Below are 22,473 nucleotides of genomic sequence, written 5' to 3'. Positions count from 1 at the left end.
TCAGAGAGTTGGACAATGACTAGGGAGGATAGAAGGAGAATTGATGCCTTTGAGCTGTGGTGCTGGAGAAGAGTATTGAATGTACCATGGACAGCTACGAGAACGAACAGGTTCATCCCAGATTGGGTTAAACCAGGATGCTCCTTGGAGGCAAGGATTCTGAGGCTTCGTCTGACATACTTGGACATGTTGCAAGGAGGGAACAGTCCTTGGAGAAGGATGTCATGCTTTGGAGGGTGGAGGGACAGCGCAGGAAGGGAAGACCCTCAATGAGATGAATTGATTCAGTCATTGGGGGATTGAGGGTGGGTGTGTCGGAGACAATAAGATTGGCAAGTGTTAGAGCAGGCTTTAGGGCTGTTGTACAGGGGGTCTCAAGCGACTAGATGGCACATAAAAAAAAAACAATTTAGCCTATACTAGCCTAAGCTCTATTAGTTGTTGGAACCTACTCTTTTTTAAAAAAAAATCACAGATTTAATGAGAAAGACGACAGAAGAACTCGTAGGCCATAAATGTAGTAAGCAATCAGCCCCCTGTCCCTTCTACCCAGCTAACTAACCTAAAAGACAAAACCAGGGCAAAGTTCTGTTCAACAGATACATTATCTTCACTTCTGGAAGATGTTTCCACGTCCCATTCCATGTCCTCTTCCTCTTGCAGCCACTTGGGCCTTCAGGATCGCAGCTTTCCCCCACCAGCCCCGGATCCCTGGTTTTTATTCTTCATGCTCTTTAACATGGGCGCGTTTTTCAGCATGTCCGGAAGTATCAGGAAGCGGATCTTGCTGCCACGCAGGTACACCTGCTCCAGCTGTGCCACTCGGCCGTCTCTATAGGTAACTGTGATGTTGGACATCTGGCAGTTCATGTTGTCCTCTACCTCTATGAGCTTCCCCCAGTACACCTCGCCTGTGTTTGTCTCACACGTCACAATGTGGCCCTCGGCCTCATGCAGGACCTTGATTGGCACACCGATGGATATCTTGGCACGAAGACAGTGCTCTTACTTGTCCTCACCGGCCGCGGCCTTCTTGTCTGCTTTCCCACCCGGGAGTGTCGACAGCGGGAGACACGCGAATGCCTGGACCACGCTCCCAGAAGGCTCCCTGAAACCTACTCTTAAGTGACCATCCACTGGATTTCAGATAATTTGATGGCAAGGGAAGAGATCTTTGACCCTTCTCGGCGGCTAGTGGATTCGAACCCTAAGAGGTGGGCAGTCTATTGAGCTATCAGTAACTCTAAGGACTACAAAAGTTCTAAAACTTCTCGAAGTACAATTTACAATCAACTGTAGAAAAAAATAAAAGTTTTCCCCTGATGAGGTGAAACTCAAGAACACTGCTTTTATCTAAGGAAAACAAAAGGAAATATAGCCTGCAGAACCTTTTATTTGATCTAAAAAACTGCACTTTCAAGATTAGAGGAGTGTGTGTTCAATTGAATGACTAACAGGGACCTTGAGTGATGGATGCCTCCTATCATGGCTAGCCAACGCAGCGAATATTTGTATTGTATTTCGGGATTTGTAGTCCCAGAAAGAGTTGTTCTTTTCAAAATGGCGGGAGAGCTAACACTGTGATAGGCAAGGAGCAGGCCCCGAGGGATGCCCGGCCACTGCGGGCTTGAGGACGCGGTGACACCGTAAGTGTGATCAGAAAGTAACGACCAGGTGTCAGAATCTGAGAAACAAGGAAAGTTGGGCGCTCCGAAGTGTCGCGAGATTCTGATGCAGACCAATCGAACGCGTGGCCGGGCTTGTCTCTAGGAGCACTTGTTGGGGGCGGAGCTTCGAGCGAGCTGGGCGGGCTTCGCCCAAGACCGTCGTAGCGGCGCTTAGGCCCCAGCGGCGGCTGAGGGAAAGCTCCTGTGGCCATGAAGGAGGAGAAGGAACATAGGCCCAAGGAGAAGCGAGTAACCTTGCTTACGCCTCAGGGGGCTACATGCAGCAGCAGCGGAGCTTCGGGGGACAGTAACAAGGGGGAAGATAAACAGGATCGCAACAAGGAGAAGAAAGAGGCGCTGAGCAAGGTGCTGGCCGGGTGGGACAGTTCCGCCGCCCATAGAGGATGGTCGGCGATCGGGCTGCCTTCCCAGTCTCCCCTCTGTCTCTTTGCCTGAATGAAATTTCTGCCGCCCTGACTCATCCACTAACCTATATGGGGGGGACCCCGCCCAGCAAGCACCGGGCTGATAGTGTGGGGAGGGGCGCTCTCTGGACACTCAGGGTCCGAGCACTGAGATGGTCATGAGGAGAGTAGCAGCAGCGAAGAGAGGAGAGAATAAAGTTGTATTTGGGGGGAGAATTAGTAAGTCGTGAAGGGGACCTCAGAGGCGCGAGTAGTTTGCACAGATAGTATTAATGGAGGCGCGTTGTGGGGAGCGCGTAGGAGAGATTAGTGATCTTTGTAGGTAGGGGGGATCGGATCGGGAGCATCCTATTTTGGGGAGTCATGGTGGAAAAAAAAACGCCCTTGCACTTTTGAGAGTTTTGAATTCGTTAAACTGAGTGAGGAAGGGTTTGGTTTCAGGATGGGTGTGGGAGAAAGATTAATAAATCAAGAGTTTGTGGCACCCCTAAGAGACCAGAGCTGGCCTGACTGATTTCTTAACACTAGTGGCGGTTGTAAACTGTGTGCTAAAAAGTGCGATGCAAACGGAACCAATGGCGGGGCTGCAAGGCTGGGAGCAGAATCTGAGGTTGTCCTAAATCCAGATGGCTCTGGTTTGGTTAAGTTGGAGAAAGCTACACATTCGTCTTCGGGTTGTCTCGTTGCAATCACTGAAGATTTTCCTCTCGAGTTTTTTGAAGCAATGCCATCTTTTTTTAAACAAACGAAAAACCCTAGCCTGCTTCGGGAACTGTGACCCTTCAGGCCCAACAGGAAATTGATTTCTAGTAATTTTACTTTCCTGGTTCATTTCTTAAGGTGGTAATTCGAAGATTACCTCCCACTTTGACCAAGGAGCAGCTTCTGGAACATCTTCAGCCTCTGCCTGAACATGACTATTTTGAATTTTTTTCTAATGATACTAGGTAAAAGAAAAAACGGGGGGTGGGGGTGGAGGGTAAATAAAAAATAAATATACATACCTATCTATTTCTTCTATTCTTTTGCACCCTACTAATATTTTCCATTTTATTTTAAGCCTATTTAATATATGCATACTCTTAATTCAGCCTGACTCTCACAAGCATATTTACATTAATTGCTTTCCTCTCTGCAGTCTGTATCCTCATATGTATGCCAGGGCATACATCAACTTTAAAAACCAAGAGGACATTATTTTGTTCAGGGATCGCTTTGATGGTTATGTATTCCTTGATAATAAAGGTGAGTCCTTGTAATTGAACTAGAAGGGGAGTTTCTTTACCATTTATATGTTTTAAGACAATGTGTGCATCACAGCCTATTGATTCATAGCATTTTCAAAACTCTTGAGTGATAAATGTGCAACAGTTAGAAAGTTTTTACACATGCTTAGTGCAGTGTTGGAGATAGGTAAGTTGTCACAGCCCTCTACTATTAACCTGTTCTTTCTGTGGTGTGATCAACTGATGAAATTGCCACTTATTTCATGTGAACATTTTTTTTACCCTGGATTAGATAGTATTGTTTTGATTTTACAATCAGCAGCAACATTGTTAATGACTCTTTCAACAAGTTTTCCATATTCTTTCTTTAAGAAGCAACATCTGAAAATATTCAAGTCTTTTAAGCCAATAGTTCCCAGTGGAGTATTGGTTACATTGTATGTAATTAAAACAAGTAACATGATGATCTCCCCCTTTATATTTAGGAGGATTAAGTCTATAGGAAAGAACAATTTCTGCCTGGTTTTTTTTTTTTATTTGCTATTTGATGTATGGGAGGGAGATATGCATTCTCCTCCCTTGTGATTTACAACCTCCCAAAAATCTATTTGAAGGTCCACTATGGGTTGGTTCCGATTCAGCAGCAATGAGTATGAGATCTGTGCAAAATTTAGTCTGATAGTATCGAAGCTGCCATTTTTTTTATATGCATGTAAATAGTGTGCCATTTTCTTTTTTTTTTTTAGTATTACTTCAAAGACAATACAAATTAAATCTTTGTCAGGAAATATACCAGTTAAAGAATTACAACTTTATATTGCCTGCTTTTTTTTTCTTTATAAAATGTTTCTTATCCACTGGTTTATTTACAAAGTTCGTATACATTGTTTTTCAAACATTGGTCAACATTTATAAACCAAGGGAGCTCTGGTGGCCTAGTGGTAAGAGGCTGCAATCTCGAAGGCTCAAAACATGAAGGCACATGGTTCGAATCCACCAGCTGCTCTCTTGGGAGACCAATGGGACAAGCAGTCTCCTTTCATGTGATTAACTGCCTCTGAAAACCCGTCAGTGGAGGGCCAGCTGCGGGTTGGTTCTAACTCAACAGTACACAACTATACAAACCAAGTACTTGTGCACTCCACCTTTTATATTCTAGTAGATTGCATTAGTTTCCTAATTGCTTAGCCTGGGAATCCGAGTTAAGTTTAACTTTCTTCTCCCCTTTTAACTCTTTAAAAGAAGTGATGAATCTTACCAGTTTATCATTTTTCAATGTCTTATTCATAGTTTATGTCTTTATTTCCTAATGCTTAGACAGTCACTACATTTAAAGTTGTTGATTTTCCATTTGTGTTGTAGTTCATTCTAGTATCTTGTCATAAATTATTCTTTTGAGAAATACTGACTTTAAGAGAACACTAATGAAAAAAAAGTTCAACCTTATTTTAGAGTCCTCCACAGTCTGACCCTTCTTCTGTTTTCCCAGCCTGTCTTTTCACAATTTCTTCTTTGGCTTGGTTTATCGATTCTTTCTTAGGGAGTACACCACAGTTGCTCAGCTAATCTAATTCAACATTCACTAGGTTTCACTAGTTTTTCCTAAATCATGTTTTCTCCATGACTAAATTGTGTATCTTCTAACAATTTCTAGTTATATGATTCCAATGATCTAAAGACAGTATTTTATACCTTGTATGATATTTTTAAATTAATTTTAATGTATGTTTACAGAGCTTTTGGATTTCCATACATTCATTGTTGCATCCCTTGTATGATTTTTTTTTTTAATGGCGTGGGTTCTGGTGTGTTGTTTGGTGTGTGTTTCTTATACCTATATTGAAATATAATTCACATACCATAAAATTCACCCTTTCAGACTATACAGTTCAATAGCTTTAAGTATGCACACCGAAATTATACAGCCATCACTACAACCTAATTTTAGAAAATATTCATCACTCCCAAAACAAACCCCATTCCCATTAGCTCCCATTCTGTTCTCACCCCACTACCAACTCCATTGGTAGCCAACTGCTAATCTATTTTCTACCTCTTATGTACATTTCTGATATTTTTTAAAATTTTATTTTATTAATTTTAATGAACATTTACAAAGATTTTGGATTTCCATTCATTCATTGGTGCACATTTCTGATATGTTTTAAAGATAAAAGTAGTATATAATCTATTTTACACATCAAAATACCACATTCTAGGACTTGAGTCAATAAATATTTTCCTACTTTTCTTGGTCTTCTCATGTTATCAGTGTGATCTTGGGGCTCCATATGAAACAAACAGTGTGTGAAATATAGTTGTACTAGTGTTGTTTATGTTCTTTGGAGGAACCTCTTCAGATGACTGCCCTCAAAGGAGGCCCAGAGAACAGTCAGTTGACCTTTTCATTTCGTTATAGCAATTTTTATGGCATGTTGTGGGGTTGTTGGTTTTGTTTTGTTATTATAACAAGTTTTGTTTTGGGTTTTTTATTTCCTAAATAGGTCAAGAATATCCTGCTATAGTAGAATTTGCACCTTTTCAAAAAGCTGCAAAAAAGAAGACTAAGAAAAGAGACACCAAAGTTGGAACTATAGATGACGGTATAGTACTGTGACAGCTATATAATGCTATTGCTATGGTTTGGGGTTTTGGTGTTTTCTTAAAAAATATGTGTCTTGGAAAAGGTACAGCCAGATTGTTCCTTAGAAGCAAGGAGGGCAATGATAAGTCTCACTTATTTGGGGCATATTGTTAGGAGGGTTTATTCCTTAAAAAGGGACCTTGGAAAAGTGGAGGGTCAGCAAAAGAGGAAGACCCTCAATGAAGTGGATTGACAGTGACTGAAGCAATGGGCTCATTTGTGTCCGAGATGATGAGTATGGTGCAGGACTGGATGAATTTCACATCTGTTTTTCACAGAGTTGCTTTGAGTCATACTTGACATAGGCACATAAAGGTTAAAGTTCTGGTAATGTGGTGGGTTCTATTTTGCAATGCTGACCCATGGGAAGGCAGTTAACCCATCAGCTGCTCTGAGGCAGTCTCTCATATTCAGCACCTTGAAAACCCAATAGAGAGTCACCATGAGTTGAAATTAACTCCATGGCAGTAGGTTTGCTTTTTGTATAAACCTATATTGAAACAGTTCATGGTTCAAAATCAGGAAAGGAGTGCATTGGGGATGCCTCCTGTCTCCATACCTTTTCAATCTGTATGCAGAACAGATCATTTGGGAGACTGCACTTTATGAGGAGGAATGTGGCATCAGGATTGGAGGAAGACTCAACAACAGTCTGTAATGGGCAGATGCCATAACCTTACTTGCTGAAACTGAGAAGGACCTGAAGCATTTGCTGCAGAAGGTCAAGAACTGTAGTCTTCAATAAAGATTGAAACTCAACATTAAGAAGACAAAGATTCTCACCACTGGCAGCAGTTGTCAGCACCATGATAGAGAGATGGAGAAGAGATTGAGGTTGTTAACAATTTCAGCTTGCTTGGCTACACAACTAACACTCTGGCACCAGCAGTCAGTAAATCAAAAGATTAATTGCATTGGGAAAATCTGCTGTCAGGGACCTCTCCAAAGTGCTAAAGAGCTATGATGTCAGTCTAGAGACTAAAGTGTGCCTGATCCAGGCCATGGTTTTTGCAATTACTTGCTGTGCATCAGAGATCTGGACAATGACTAAGAATGACAGAAGAATTGATGTCTTTGACTTGTGGTGCTGGAGAAGAGTATTTAGCATACCCTGGACTACCAAGAAAACAAATAAATCTATCTTAGAGAGGCTAAAACCAAGCTGCTCCTTGAAGATAAGGATTTTGAAGCTCTGTCCACATACTTTGGGCACGTCACTAGTAGGGACAGATTCTTAGACAAGGACATCATCTTGGAAGGGTGAGGGACAGTGCAGAAGAGGAAGATCCTGGATGAGACTGATTGACACAGTAATTGGGGTCATCAGAGTAGGTGTGTTAGAGACAGTGAGACTGGCTCAGGATAGATAGAGTCCGGTTTAGAGCTATTGTTCATAGGGTCACTATGAGAAACAGGCACCTCAGTATTATTACTCATTATTACTGTTAATGTACCATCAGGTTGGAACCAACTCACAGCTGACCCTCTCACGGGTTTTCAGAGGCAGTAAATCATACAGGAGGAGAGTCTGCTCATCGTTGTCCCACAAACCTTTACTGTTGTTGTTGTTGTTGTTGTTGATTGCTGTCAATCGAGCAACTCATAGTGACCTTATGAACAAAAGGCCTGAAGCCTTTCTTTAACTTTTTTTTTTACACTGTTTTTCACAAAAGATCCTTCCCATTTCTTTCACCCCACCCACCCAATCAAATTGTGCAACTGAGCGGTAAAACACCATAGATCTATTGACTAGGCAATGGGAAGAAAATCAGATGTTTCAAAATATAACAATTGCTTCTTGAGACCTTTTTTTAAAAAAAATTTTAAATTAATTTTAATGAAAGTTTACAGAGACTTAGGGTTTCCAGGCATTCATTGTTGCACTTTTCTCCCTACCTGCTCCCTCCCCGCAAATTCACTCTTCTCCTTGAAAAGAAAGAAAAACTCTCATTGTTGTGCAATCCCTCCCTCCAAGTTCACTCCATTATGCAGCCTTCACCTTGAATTTCTGTAATGACAAGAATAACCATTCATATGTCCCTTTTAAACAGCTCTCTCCCTCATCAGTTTCAATGCAATATACATCATTCCTCCCCTCCTTTTCTGTTTCCCCTCAACCCTGATGTCAGTCCCGTTTTTACAACAGTAGCCCTATATAATATTTGTCCTTTTATGACTGAGCTATATCACTCAGCATAATGTCCTCCAGGGTCATCAATTTTGCATAATATTTCATGATTTCCTTGTTTTTAGTGCTGCATAGTCTTCCATTGTGTGACTATACCAAAGCTTTTCTATCCATTCTTTTTGTTGATGGACACTTGTTGTTTCCAGCTCTTTGCTATTGCTAACAAAGCCAGGACAGACATGGGTGGGTTGTGCATATATCTACTTGGGTGGCGGTTCTGGTTTCTTTAGGGTAAATTCCCAGTACTGGAATTGCTGGGTCAAATGGTATTTCTATTTGCAACTGTTAGAGAAAGTGCCATACAGCCTTCTATAGTGGTTGGACCATTTTACATTCCCACCAACAGTGAATAAGGGTTCCAGTTTCTCCACAACCTCACCAGTATTTGTTGCTTGCTGTTCTGTTAAATTTTGCTATTCTTACTGAGGTGAGATGATACGTCATAGCTATTTTTCTTGAGACCTTTTTTCTGATTAGTTATTTGGCTCTCAGTTTCTGTTATTGTTGTTGTGTGCCATCAACTCAGAACTGATTCATAGCTGACACTCCAGTGGCTTTTCAGAGGTAGTACATTGCACAAAAAGATACTGTCCTTACTTCTCTCACAGAACAACTGGGGCATTCAAACCGCACACCTTTCAGACTGCAGTGCATGACCACTAAGTCACCAGAGCTCCCTCACTTTCTATTATCTTTGTGAATAGGAAGGTTTGGCATTGAGAGCTAGGATCAAAAGATAGCTGAGAAATTGAAAATAAATTGGTTTAAGTGGTCAATCTTATTTTTTAAGGCTTTAAATTATTTAGTTACTTATATAGTAATTTAGTTAAACTGAAAAACAGGAATAATTGCTGGTTCCCCTGAGGATTTCTATGATTCTATAGAAATCCAGGGCTGATTCCTGACGCAGAGGTCAGATACACCTTCTCTTTCTCTCTTCCTCTTGTAGCACTCTGTACTTCTTTGATGGGTTTGCTAATCCATTGCAGTGGCCACACAGAACTCACAGACAAAAGTCACAATTAGGAGAGCAATAGGCTACAACTCGGGATTGGGAAACATGTATACAAACATCTCCCTTCTGTGCAGGACAGCTCTCAGTTCCTCTCAGATGCCTTAGTCTTGGTCCCACTCAGGTCTGAACTCTACTTTTTTCCCAGCTCTTCCTGTCTAAAATGGTCTCACTCAGCGCAGGGAGCCTGGGCCAAAAGGATGTGCCGCATGCACCCTTGGTTCTTCTTTTTTGTTCGTTCTTTTTTTTGGGGGTTATTTTATACCGCTTTATTTACAAATTTCATATGCCTTTTTTTCACACCAGATCTTTCCCCTTTCCTTTACCCACCCCTCCCTCCACCCATCAAATTGTGTGACCCTATGATTAAGCTCCTCCCTCCCCGTACTTGGATCGTTGTACTTGTTCTGTAAGAATGATCTTATACAGTATTTGTCTTTATGAGACTGAGTTAGTTCTTTTAGCATAGTGCTCTCCAGTCCCTCCCATGTTAGGTAATAATTTACAAAATCATTGCTCTTTCTTAGTGATGGTAGGGCTTCTTCTCTGCACCTCTCGGGTGGCTCATGAACTGTGTAATATGCTAACCCTGTTTCTGTTATTTTCAACTCACAGTGACCTATAGGGCAGAAGAACACTGCCCCTGCGTAATGTGCTAATATAATTTCTGTTGAGTTATTTTCAGCTCTTAGCGACCTATGTTGTTGTCAGGTGCCATCGAGTTGAGTACAATTCGTAGTGACCCTGTGAACAAAAGATCTGAACCCTCTTCTACCCTGTGTCATCCTCACACTTCCTGACACACAAGAGCCCACTGCAGCAGTCACCATGTCAATCCACTTGGTCGAGGGCCTTCCTTTCCTTTACTGATGCTCCACCCTTCCCACCATCATGTCCTCCAAGGAATAGCCCTTCCTACCAGCATGCACAAAGTATGTGAGACGCAAATGTCATAGCGACCTAAAGGACAGAATAAAACTGCTCTTACACGGTTTCCAAAGTTGTCATCTTTAAGAAAGCCAATTACCACATCTTTTTTCCCATAGAGTGGCTAATAGGTTCAAACTACTGACCTTTCAGTTAGTAACTGAATGCTTTACCACTGTGCCATCAATTTTCCTTAAAATGTTGATAGTTTGTCACAGTTGCTTCATATTAAAAAGACAAGTTAAAGCAAAAGCAAACTATTTAATATCCCTTGTTCTTGTTATATATGTCAAGTCAGAGTCAACTCATAGCTGACCCTCCAGCAGGTTTTCAGAGGTGGGTAATTACAAGGAGATTGCGCATCTTTCTCCTTTGAAGCAGCTAGTGGATTTGAACTGCGTGCATTTAGGTTGGCAGCATGGTTCCTTGCCACTAAGCCACCATCCTTGGTAGTTCTGTTATAATATGTAGTGTCTCATTTTCCCCAACACCTACATTGTATCAGACTCCCATAGTGTGTGATAGTCAGTGATCAGTTAAGCCCTAAATAAGCTGATCTTGTGTGGGTATGGTTTTCATTTCTTTTCAGCCTTCAATGAAGTGGAAAATGAACTTCTTTTGTAGATAAAATATCCTAGATAGTATTTCCTATTTTATTCAAAGTCTGCTACATTTTTTGTTTCCTTAATTGACTTTTTAGATCCAGAATATAGAAAATTTTTGGAAAGTTATGCAACAGATAATGAGAAAATGACTTCTACTCCAGAGACCCTACTAGAGGAAATAGAAGCAAAAAATAGAGAATTAATAGGTAAGTGAGCAAAAGATATTAAGAGGAATGGCTTTTTCTTCGGAATACCTGGATCTGACTCTCTTTCATTATTGGCTAGTTGTATGACCTTGGGGAAATCACTAACTTCTCTGAGACTGTTTATTCTGCTATAAAATGCAGATGATATTGTCTACCTCACAGGATTATGAAGGGAATTGATTAATGGGGGTGAAATTCTGTGTTACCTATTGATGGACCACACTAATCGTTGCATAAGTAAATAGTTTTAAAAACTAATATGAGACTTTTCCATATTGGTAAGCCTTTGAAGATAGATTGCTATTTTCTAGTAATAAGACATTAATATTACTAAAAGTTCTTTTTCAAAACTGAAATAAAAAATTATAAAATGACTATGAAAAATTAAAATCTTGAGAAATTCTAACTTGAATATTGTTTCTAGTACAGCAATTCGTCACAGCAGTGACAATAGCTCTAACCATGAGCATTGACCTAGTATTTCCATTACTAGGACTTTCTCCTAGGAAAGTATATGTTAAAAAAAAATCTATAAACAAGGCCAAGTAGTAGTATTCAGAACATTTAAAAGTACACTTAAATAATTATTTTATTGCTGTATAAAATAAGCCTATCTCTGATCATTTTCTTAGAAGAAATTCCTATATTGAAATTATAGGCTCAAGAGTATAACGACTTTTTTGCTATGGACAATGTCTTCTGGGTTTGTCCTTCTACATTTTTTTGCCAACAGCTCCCTCCCCCGCATAATATGCAAATTTTACATGTTCTTGTAAAAAAAAAGGTAGTACCATTTACAAAAATATCTGCAAGGGGAGGAAGCAGTTGGCAAACAAACAGAAGGCACCTGTTATTTGCTTTAAAATATGGTAGGTATTTTAGCTCTTTCCTCTAATTTATTCTCACCCAAAGAATATAAAATTAATTTCTATTCCCCAATAAAACAACAAAAAATGCCCTTTGCACATAATTGTCACTGACTCTGGAAATTATGCTTTAAATATTGTTTTTTGTAGTAATTTTAATTTCTGTACTTTGTTAAAAGCCTTATTAGCCTGAAGAGTTGAAATGGAATATTGCAGGAAAATCTCCAGTAAGACAGTTGTTAATTTTCTGTTTAAGAGTGCAGTTACCCACCTTGGGTGGGTGGTAGGGAATGTCAGAAAATGGAATCCTTTTGAGGGATTAACAAGTGTTATTAATAATCTCTTTACATTTATGTAGCTAAAAAGACAACCCCACTTTTGAGCTTCCTGAAAAACAAGCAGGTAAACCTTTTGATTTTTATAGTTCTTTTGATACTTTTTATTTTATTGGTTTATATTTTGTAAACATTTTCAGATCTTTGGGGGCCTGTAAGAAAAATAGCTGCTTTTCTCCCATCATTCTGTACCAATCTGGCCCATTGATCTCATTCTCTGGCCCTGTCTTTCACTTCAGTTTTGTACCAGGGATTCACTGCAAACCTAGAAAGAAAGGCCTTTGCTTGTCCCGTAGTGTTCATTATTCTGAAAGCCTCTGATAATGTAGAAAAGAGGCAATGATAGAGTGATACCAATGGACCCTGATCTTCAGTCTCTTTGATATTCTTAATGGGGTGGGGTAGGGTAAAATAGGTAGAAAATAGGAAAGCAAAGATAATCCAGTTTAATAGGTGCCCACCATACCTTTGGGATTGGTTAAGTTTTTGGTAATGAAAGTCTCCTTTGGTTTGAGCATAAAATAGTAAAGGCAGATTAGAAAGTTATATCCCCAAAAGGACAGACCTCCCTTCTTGAAAGGAAATATGGAGGAGAGAGGCCAATACACATCTTTTTTGAAAGCATGTGTTAATGTTTGTTTATAGAGAATGAGAGAAGAAAAGAGAGAAGAAAGAAGGAGGCGAGAAATAGAAAGAAAAAGACAAAGAGAAGAAGAGCGAAGGAAATGGAAAGAAGAGGAAAAACGAAAAAGGAAAGATATAGAAAAGCTAAAGAAGATAGACAGAGTACCAGAAAGAGATAAATTAAAGGATGAACCAAAGATTAAGGTATGAAAATAAATGAAGCTGACTGCATGCTCCTGAAAATTGCATGAATCTACTTCTTTAAATATGCATGAATCTTGTGTTGGTGTAAATATAGATTTACTTTTTGTTTGCTTTTGGAGGGGGAGGGAAGTGAACGAATAAAATGTTCCTACAATAAATACTAAGTAGTAGTTTTTAAAATTTAAGAAAATTTAAAAAGATTAATTCTTCAGTGTAGATGTTATATTTATAATGGAAAATGTTTATTTTTTTGGATTCTCAATTCATAGTAAATAAGGGCTTAGAGCTGGCTGGCATTAATTATGGGTTGTATTCAGCTTTTCCTTCATATTTGATACATGAAGTTGCCTCATCTGTTTGTTTTCCACTGTCTTCAGGTACACAGGTTTCTGTTACAAGCTGTGAATCAGAAAAATGTAAGGACCAAGTACATGATACTGAACACCTAGTATCATGTCACACACACAGGTCTTAGTTACTAAGTCCTTTTTGGTGGTGGTGGTAGTGTTACCTGTAGAAAACCCCTTCCAACTGACTTGGATCTTCTTAAAAGCTGAGCTATTTACACACCTGCTTCAAAATGAAGCCTGGGTGATTTCCTCATGCTCTGCTCTGTATCCAGAAGCTTTGACAATATAGATCCAGAGGACAACTGTGCTGAAATAGCTCTTTCTCGTCGTCTTATATGCCTCTCATAACTGGCTGCCTTATGGGAGTAATAAATATCCTGCATTATGTGCCTTCTCTGCTCACATGATTCCCATATTATCTTCTATCTACCTGGGAATCGGTGAGCAGTAGATGGTTACGTAGGCATTAAATTTAGAAAAGGAAAACCTGTAGAAAGATCTCACCCTCTCTGCTTCCCTTCTGGGGGCATGACTTGGGCAGCCTTTGCTCCAGCATAGACTGGAGAATTGATTCACAAAGAATTTAGAAAAAGGACATCTCAGAGAGATGGTGGTGGTTTCTTACTGTTTTACCTCCCCAAAATTTAGCAATTTATATGGCTAGGGTTCCTGAATCTCTCTGGTACCCACTGTTGGTAATAAGGGGTTTTTTTGGGGGGGTGGGGTGTTGTTCCCATCTTAATTCCTTTCAGCAATCTTCGTCTGCCATGCCACTAGTAACTTGACTTGCTATCCCTAATTATTACCAAAGCAGAAGGTAGAGCCAGCCATGCTAGACACATTGATTAATATTCTTATTAAAGTAATGAACATCTTGGCTTTTGATAAAGATGTTCATTAGAGAAATAAGAACACTTCCAGTGAAACCTGCACATGGTATCCTCGCTTTGATACCCGGTGCTAAAAAAAACAGTATTCATTTGAGACTCAGCGTTTGTAGTGGCTGTCTGTGTGCTTAATGCCCAAGTCTTATATGGTGCTTTGCCTTTTGCTTGGCGACTTCTATGTTGCCTTCACTCTGAGATTTGAAATTCTTCTGTTTTGCCTAAAATCTCTCTGAATATCCAACACTTGGTATTTTAAGAGATTTATCGAAGTATTCAGAGAGAGAACTCGTCTTGTTAGCAATTTGGACTTTATAAACAATTTGTGTATGTATGTATATGTATATATACATACATATGTATATATATTATGTATGTATATATATATTATATATATATATGTATAAACAAATTATTGAGAGTTCTTACTCAGCAATGATGGAACTTCACCATTCTGCAGTATAACACATTTGGATTTTTAAATTAAATACCAAATATTCTTGCTATTCACCTCCAATGGTAATATGGTTGTTCCATCATAAGGATAATTGTTATTATTATTCTCAGGCTCAAGGCAAAAATATTTCTGCAATGGATCTCTCCTTTAGTGACCAAGGTATTTGTCACTCCAAGTACTAAATAAAAATAGTCCAACACGAATGACCTGCCTACCAGTTTAAATTTGTGGAATATTTTTCCATTATGTTTTATTGACATACTGATTTGCCACAGAAGACATACTTGGAAGGGTGCTTTGGTTCACTTAAAGGTCAACATACTTTACCCCAAAGGAGTCTTGATCCAATTGCCACAAAGTGATTAAGCCACTTCATTTTTGTGGATAACACTTTCACATTAATATGTAGCATCTTTTTAGAACATTACTACTCTTGTGTACTAATTGTTCACCTAAAGTTTAAGAGCACCTATAGATATAGAGGGGGTCTTTATAGTCTTAAGTTTTAAATATTTAGTATGTTGTTTTCTTTGATTGTCAAAGAAGCTGTGCTCGACCCTTCAAAACAAAAGCACACTTTTTCTCTTTAAAGCTTCTCAAAAAGCCAGAAAAAGGAGATGAAAAAGAATTGGATAAAAGAGAAAAGCCCAAGAAATTGGACAAAGAGAATCTGAGTGATGAAAGAGCCAGCGGGCAGAGTTGTACATTGACCAGGCGTTCTGATGTTGAACCTAAAGATGAAAAGCCAAAGAGGTCAGTAGTTGAGGACTCTTTGGTGCACCTGAGTTAGACACATTTCTAGATGCCAGTTTTGATGCTATGTCCTGAGCCTGTACCTGAATTAAGATGAACAATTTTATCAGGTCTTTATGAATCAGGGAACTCTGGTGGCCTACTGCTGGTAAGGTGTTGGTGCTGGCAACCCAACGCATGTGGTTCAAATCTATCAGTTGCTCCACAGGAGAAAGAGCTCCCATGTGATTAACTGACTGCCTCTGAAAACCCACCACAGGGACAGCTATGGCAGCTCCAACTCTACCATACACAAAAACAATAATTTTAGATCAGAATCAACTTGATAGCAATGGGTTTGGTATTTTTGGTTTTTATCAAAGTGGGGGGCAGAGGGGCTGAGCAGGAAAGGAAGATTTCACTTATTCTAGTATATCTAGTAATCTGAGTGAATGATTTTTGCTTTTTTTAACACAAAGCTTTTTTACTCTACTGAGAAAGTGCAATGGTCAAGTAGGAATTACCCTGTTCCAGCATTGGTAATTACATGATCTTTGAAGGTTCATTCTTACTCTCATGCAGATCTGAAGATGAAAGTTGCAGAGACTACAGGGAAAGGGAAAGAGATTATGACCGAGATCAGGAACGCATACTTCGGGAGAGAGAGAGACTGAAGCGGCAAGAAGATGAACGCCGGAGGCAAAAGGAGCGCTATGAGAAAGAGAAAGCTTTTAAAAGAAAAGATGAAGAATTGAAAAAAGAGAAGGAAGCACTTCGGGATAAAGGAAAGAAGACTGAAAGCACAGAATCTCTTGTCAACCCAGAAAAATTGGAAAAAAAAGAGGAAGTGGTTAAGAGGGATCGCATAAGAAACAAGGTGTGCAGTATTTCATTAAACTTGCTTCTTTTCATGAAGATTTGTTTTTTTCCTCCCTTTTCCTGCAAAAGTAAAGAGAAGCTTAGTTCGTTGTTTATTGTAGAATTTTGGAGGAATTTTCAACTGTCTAAAACCTTCCCCCCACCAGTCTTGACTGAAATTTTTTTTTGTTTTAAAACTTACTGTAGAAATTTCAGCAATTGTCAACTCGTGGCCAACCTTGGTTCTACTTTATTCCTACTCTTACTTGATTATTTTCCTTTTTACTTGTGTTTGCCATCGACTTGGAATCGACCCATGGCTGACCCTCCAGGATTTTCAGAGGCAGTAAACTGCACGAGAGGAGATTGTCTATCTTTCTCCCAGGAAAGTATCTGGTAGGCTCTGGTGGCCTAATTGTAAGAAGCTGCACTGTAATCCTGAAGGCATGCAGTTCAAATTCACCACCTGCTCCGCAGAAGGATAAGCAATCTCCTCCCGTGCCATTACATGCCTCTGAAAATCCCCTGGAGGGTGGGCGATGGATCAATTCTGACAAATCCTAGATATAAATTTTTTCCTCAAATATTCAATTTTTGTGATAAATTGTTTTTTTCAGTGTTATAACTCTAGCATTGTTTTCCATTATCTTAACACAGCCTTGTTTATGAAAGGTTTTAAAAAAGGTTCACAGGCAAATTGAGTTTCTTTGAAATGTCCCCAGACTTTTTTAATCAATGCTCTTTTTCTGCCATTTGTTATGGAAACCGGTTTGTTCTGTAGAGCTTCATGTCTGGCTTGGCTAATAGGAACCCTCTGGTTAAGCATCTTCCTTTATCTTCTATGTTTCTTTTAAAACTGGTAGTCATATCTAGGGCAGGCTCTGCAAACTGTTTCTGAAAAGTTTGAGATAGCAAATATTTTCAGTTTGTGAGCCTCTGTCATGACTAGTCAACTCCACACAAAAGCACCCATAGTTGCGAAGGCCTGTGGCAGGTGTTGACTGGACGTGATTTCTGCCTAGTGCTCTGAATGTCAAAGTGAAGAAATTCAATGAAGCGCAGGTAAATGGCGGGAGTAACAAAACACACACACACACACACACACACACACACACACACACCCATAGATAAATACTTAAGTAAATGCATATGGCTGTGTGCCAGTCAATCTAATTACAAGGCCAAGTGGCCCTTGATCTGGAGGCTTGAATATATTTCTAGTCAGATTTTTTTTCCAAGAGTATAGGTGGTAATGTATACTTCTTTCTGTATTGCATTGTTGTTGTGTACCATTGAGTTGGAACTGACCCATAGCTGACCCTCCAGCAAGTTTTCTGAGGCTCTTTAATTGCACAGGAGGATACTGTCTGTTTTTCTCCCATGGAACAGCTGGTGGATATGAATCACTTGCCACAGCTCCTTACTACTAGGCCACCAAAGCTCCCTTGTATCACATATTAAGAATTATTTAATGTGGCGCCATTTTGACCTCTACACTTGGTCACTTGGCGTTTCTCTCAGACCACATAATAAAGGCCTATTCGTTTCTGGAGGTAGGGGAAGTATTTCATGTCTAGGTGATTTTTCTTTATGGGTATGATGTTAGGATTGATAAATACCAGTTGTATTATGGTTATATAATAGATTATCCACGTTCTTAGGCAGTGCGGGCTGACATATTTAGGGATACAATGTCATGATGTCTCTAGCTTTAGGGATACAATGTCATGATGTCTCTAGCTTTAGGGATACAATGTCATGATGTCTCTAGCTTTAGGGATACAATGTCATGATGTCTCTAACTTATTCTCATATGGTTCTGTGATAATGTGTGTATGTAAGTATGAATGTGTTAGAGGAAAAGCCAAGTGTGGCAAAACCTGAGGAGTGTATAATTTTTGTAACATCTCTATAAATTTTTTATTATAAAAGTTGGACAATATGGGGAGCTCTGGTGGCCTGGTGGCAAGGAGCTGCAACTACAATCCCAGAGGCGAACGGTTCAAATCCACCAGATGCTCTGCCGGGGAAGGAGGGACAATCTCCTCCTGTACCAGTCAGATCTGATTTGACGGTACACGCACACAAAAAATAATTTAAAAAAAAAAGTTGGACAATCTATTGAGGTATTATACTTGGTTCAGGCAATAGAAGCCTAATCTCTTATAAACCTTTCAACTAATGATTTTTCTTATGTTCATTATTGCACTGTTGTTGTTGTTGTTGTGGTTGTTAAGTACTATCGAGTTGCAGGCGACTCATAGCGACCCTATGAAGGAGAGTCCTCAACGCCATTATTGTACTAGGGTTTATAAAATTATGGCATAGAATTCTGGTTTTTCTTCTACATTTACTAGATGGCAGTCTATAAAAAAATAATTATTCTTCATCATATATTCAGTTAGCCTGAAATACAGTTTATACAAGAAAGACATTTTATTCTATTAAAAAAAATTTTTTTTAAGATTTTATTGTTTTGTGTGTGTGTACCGTCAAATTGGATCTGACTGGTACAGGAGGAGATTGCTCCTCCTTCTCCAGAAGAGCATCTGGTGGAATTGAACTGCGTGCCTCTGGGATTGCAGTGCAGCTTCCTGCCACTGGGCCACAGGAGTTCCCCTATTAAAAAAAATTTTAAGGGTTTTTAAAATCAGTATTAAATATAAGTCTAAGCACCCCTGAATGCGTGTCCACCTGTCACCTTTGTCTTCCTCTATAACAGTATTTTGCCTTCAGCTACCGAAATGGTTCCTTCATTCTGACCTTCAAAACATTTGATTCTTACTCTTTAATAACCAGTGTTCAGAGTTATGAATTGGTTCTAGCAATGTCTTGGGGTTATCAGTGAGTGGTGTGTGTGTGTGTGTGTGTGTGTGTGTATGTGTGTATATATATAAATTGTTATTTTAATGGACGTTTACAAAAAGGTTGGGGTTTTTATTCATTCATTGCTGCACATTTTCTTCCCTTCTCCTCTCCTCCCTCCTCCAGATTGTTGTCATACATATAACAATTAATCATATATTCCTTTCAAACAGTTCATTTTGTTTTTTGTTTAGTCTTTAAGAGCTCATGGATTTAAAAGTATCTGATATGTTCATGTTGTTAGAGTTATTATTGTTAATGTTCAAATTGTCCCATCTTTGGACACTAATTCTTTAAATCACTGTACAAGATTTTCATCTGTTTTATGTTTAATCTTTTGAAAAGATGAAAAGTTTTGCTGGAATTATTTTATTAAAAGTAATCTTTAACTTTACCACGGGGCCACAAGAACTCCCTTGGTTTATAAAAGCTGACCAATACAGTGGCAATCCTTTAACTTTAACTGGTCTATTTCCTGACAAAGATTTCATTTGTATCACCTTTGAAGTAATATTGAAAAAAAGAAAATGGCACACTCTCTTGACAACTTTTCTTTTTCTTTATTGCCGTGTGTGTGTGTGTGTGTGTGTGTGTGTGTGTGTAAAAATCAAAAGACCTGAAGCTATCGTCGTTTCTCCAAGTTCACAGTTTCCAGATGCATGTGGTTTAGGAAGTGGATGCCACTTCTGCTTCTAAACCTGAATCAATCTGGAAGCTACACCAAACACTGCCCATGATGGGTAGCTAATTATGGTGTTTGACACACCTATGGCCCAGTTGTCCATCATCACAGCAACTCCTAGTTACTTCAGTAGAGCAAATAGACCTCTTCTATATGACTTAAAGCAATGTTCACCCCAAAATCAATTAACAAAAGTAGCCAACAGAAAGAAAGTAGGCAATAAAGAAAAAAAGAGTAGGCAATAGAGTACTCAAAAATTTACTTTCATTTACTCTAAGCATATCAAATAGAACTGATGTCATGGTTCCCTTTCTTTGGCTATAAGGAAAAGGAGGCAAACCATTAATAAGCCAATATAACATGAACACTTACTGCCAGGTACCACGCCATCACGTTTTTGTCTTGGATGAGTTGGTTTGGGTATGTAGTAATACAAAAGTGTGAAAAACCTAATAATACTGTTGTGACATTAACACATTTCATTTTACTTTAGGACCGTCCAGCAATGCAGCTTTACCAACCAGGAGCTCGAAGCCGAAATCGACTCTGTCCCCCTGATGACAGCACCAAGTCTGCAGACTCACCCATAGAAAAAAAGCAGGAAAGTGCTATTAGTCATAGAAAAGAAGGGGGAGAGGAGTGATAAATCCAAATGGCCTTAGGTGTCCTGACTGTCCCGGCAGCCAAAGAGCACGAATTAAAGCAATCCAGAAGTGCCTTCAGGGCAAAGGACTAGAGAGGAAGGGGGACGCTGTGCTGGTGGGGTCCACTGAAGAGCAGTTATGTTTTGAGGCAACGCAAGGATCAGATTGCAGGTTCAGAATCTGAAGTACAATTTAATTGTTTATGTCATTTCTACAAATTCATTTTAAAGTGTTGGAGAAGATGAAAAAGGTGGCATGCATTTGCCACTTGCAGGCTAAAAAGTGCCAAGTGAGGACTGAATTGTGTCTGGCAGGAGAGCAAATAGGAGAGCTGGATCTCACATGAAATGGTTCTGTCAATCATGAGTTTAATTTCCTGAATTTGAGTGGAACAGAGTCAGTCAGTTTGAAGTCTTGTTCAGATTTAGTTATGGTGTATAGTCGGTGATAACTGTTGAATTTGTGTAGTGTAGGAGCAACAAGCATGTAAGTGTAGTACAAGTACGGTGACGGATGTAACACGTTGTTGCTGATGCGTAAATTAAAATAGTCATGTCTGTACGTCCTCAAATGTTAGAAATTAGTTTGAGTGTTTTGATTGTTTACATACGCTTAGCACAAAGAATATTTGTAAACATCTCAGTTTGCCTTTAGCATTTTTCAATATTAATAGATAAAAATCAAGCTCTTGTTTGATTCTTGACAATCCAAGTCTTTGTTTTATCTTAGGTCTCATGATTTGAGTACGTATGTTCTCCAAGTCTCCAGAGGGAAATGCTACCAATATTTGTTCCTGCTAGTTAACTTTCAGCTTGTTTTTATATTGGTGTCAATAAATATCAGTTGAACTCAAATATGAAGTGTGTTGCTTAACTTTACTAAACAGGTATTTTGAGAAATTGCACTATTAATACAGAATTAACTTCTTGGGAATTTTGTAAAGGAGTAAATGATAATAGTGTTTGCCTTCACTTGTTGTTGTTAGATGTTGTTGAGTACCACTTATAGTGACTCTATGAACAGCAATCCTGAACCCTGCCCTATCCTTTGTCATCCTAATCATCTCTGACATACTAGAGCCCATTGCTGAAGTCATCGTGTCAATCCATCTCGTTGGGGTTCTTCCTCTCTTTTGCTGACCCTCCATCTTTCCAAGCAAGATGTCCCTTTCCAAGGAATAGCCTCTCTCCTAGCTATTTGCCCAAAGTATGTGAGATGAAGCTTCACCATCCTGGTTTCCAAGGAGTCCTCTGACTGCACCTTTTCCAAGGCATATCTGTTTGTTCTTTGGCAGTCCATGGGATATTCAGTACTCTTTTCCAGGACCACAACTCAAAGTTCTGTCCTCTTTATTCTTTGTCCTGATGTATAGCAGGTGATTGAGAAAACCATGGCCTGAATCAGGTGCACCTTCATCTTTAAACTGACATCACTGTTCTTTAGCGTTTTGCAGCAAAACATCACAGACTACAGCCTTCAGTATGGATTACATCTCAACATCTAGAAAACAAAGGTCCTCACCACAGGACCAACAGTCAACATTACAGTAAGTGGAGAAAGGTTTAAAGTTGTCAATGGTTTTGTCTTCCTTGCATCAACATCCTTGGTTCCAAATGTCAGGAAATCAGAAGACGTATTGTACTGGGCAACTCCATTACCTTTATTTTTTTCAACCAAGGGGAGGATCAAATCATAATTTATTATTCTTACTCCACAGAAGTCAAGATGTTGAGGGGTGGGTAAAGGAAATGGGAAAGATCCAGTGTGTGAAAAACAATGTGCATGCACTTTTAAGTAAACAAGTATATAATAAAAAATTCATTTAAAAAATTAATAAAGTGCAGCAATCTATATGGCAATTTAAAAAGAAAAGCCAATATGTTTGGAAAAATCTTGAGCTGCAGCTTAATTTTATTCCTCCTAATTTCTTCTAATCTGATGTCAGCCTGTGCTTTCCTTGACTTCTCAAAACCAGGTAGAAGAAGAGCTTTTAAACACAATTGAAAGAGAATGGTCCTTAACTGAGAAAGAGTACTAACATAAGAGAAGGGGCATTTTCTTTTTTTTTTTTT

At 39.1% G+C, this 22,473-nt stretch overlaps 1 protein-coding gene and 1 pseudogene across 2 annotated transcripts; one reads left to right on the top strand and one right to left on the bottom strand.

Moving 5' to 3' along the window:
* Positions 1 to 610: 610 nt before the first annotated feature.
* LOC102866109 lies at positions 611 to 1,879 on the bottom strand (annotated as a pseudogene).
* On the top strand, positions 1,878 to 20,800 carry UPF3B (UPF3 regulator of nonsense transcripts homolog B (yeast)). Of its 2 annotated transcripts, XM_006893784.1 has the most exons (11): positions 1,878 to 2,033; positions 2,933 to 3,039; positions 3,231 to 3,337; positions 5,823 to 5,921; positions 10,790 to 10,900; positions 12,125 to 12,168; positions 12,747 to 12,929; positions 13,307 to 13,345; positions 15,213 to 15,373; positions 15,935 to 16,229; positions 20,251 to 20,400. In XM_006893784.1, the coding sequence occupies exons 1-11, from the start codon at positions 1,878 to 1,880 to the stop codon at positions 20,398 to 20,400; spliced, it is 1,452 nt and encodes a 483-aa protein (XP_006893846.1). The 2 variants fall into 2 exon arrangements, with proteins under 2 accessions (XP_006893846.1, XP_006893845.1); XM_006893783.1 differs by lacking the exon at positions 13,307 to 13,345 and having other exon boundaries at positions 20,251 to 20,800.
* Positions 20,801 to 22,473: the final 1,673 nt, after the last annotated feature.

Source organism: Elephantulus edwardii, unplaced genomic scaffold (assembly GCF_000299155.1).
Source record: "Elephantulus edwardii isolate Elephantulus edwardi_28Jun2011 unplaced genomic scaffold, EleEdw1.0 scaffold00131, whole genome shotgun sequence".
Classification (NCBI taxonomy): Eukaryota; Metazoa; Chordata; class Mammalia; order Macroscelidea; family Macroscelididae; genus Elephantulus; species Elephantulus edwardii.
Note: the sequence above shows the minus strand (reverse complement) of the source record. Positions and strands in the feature narration are given on the sequence as shown.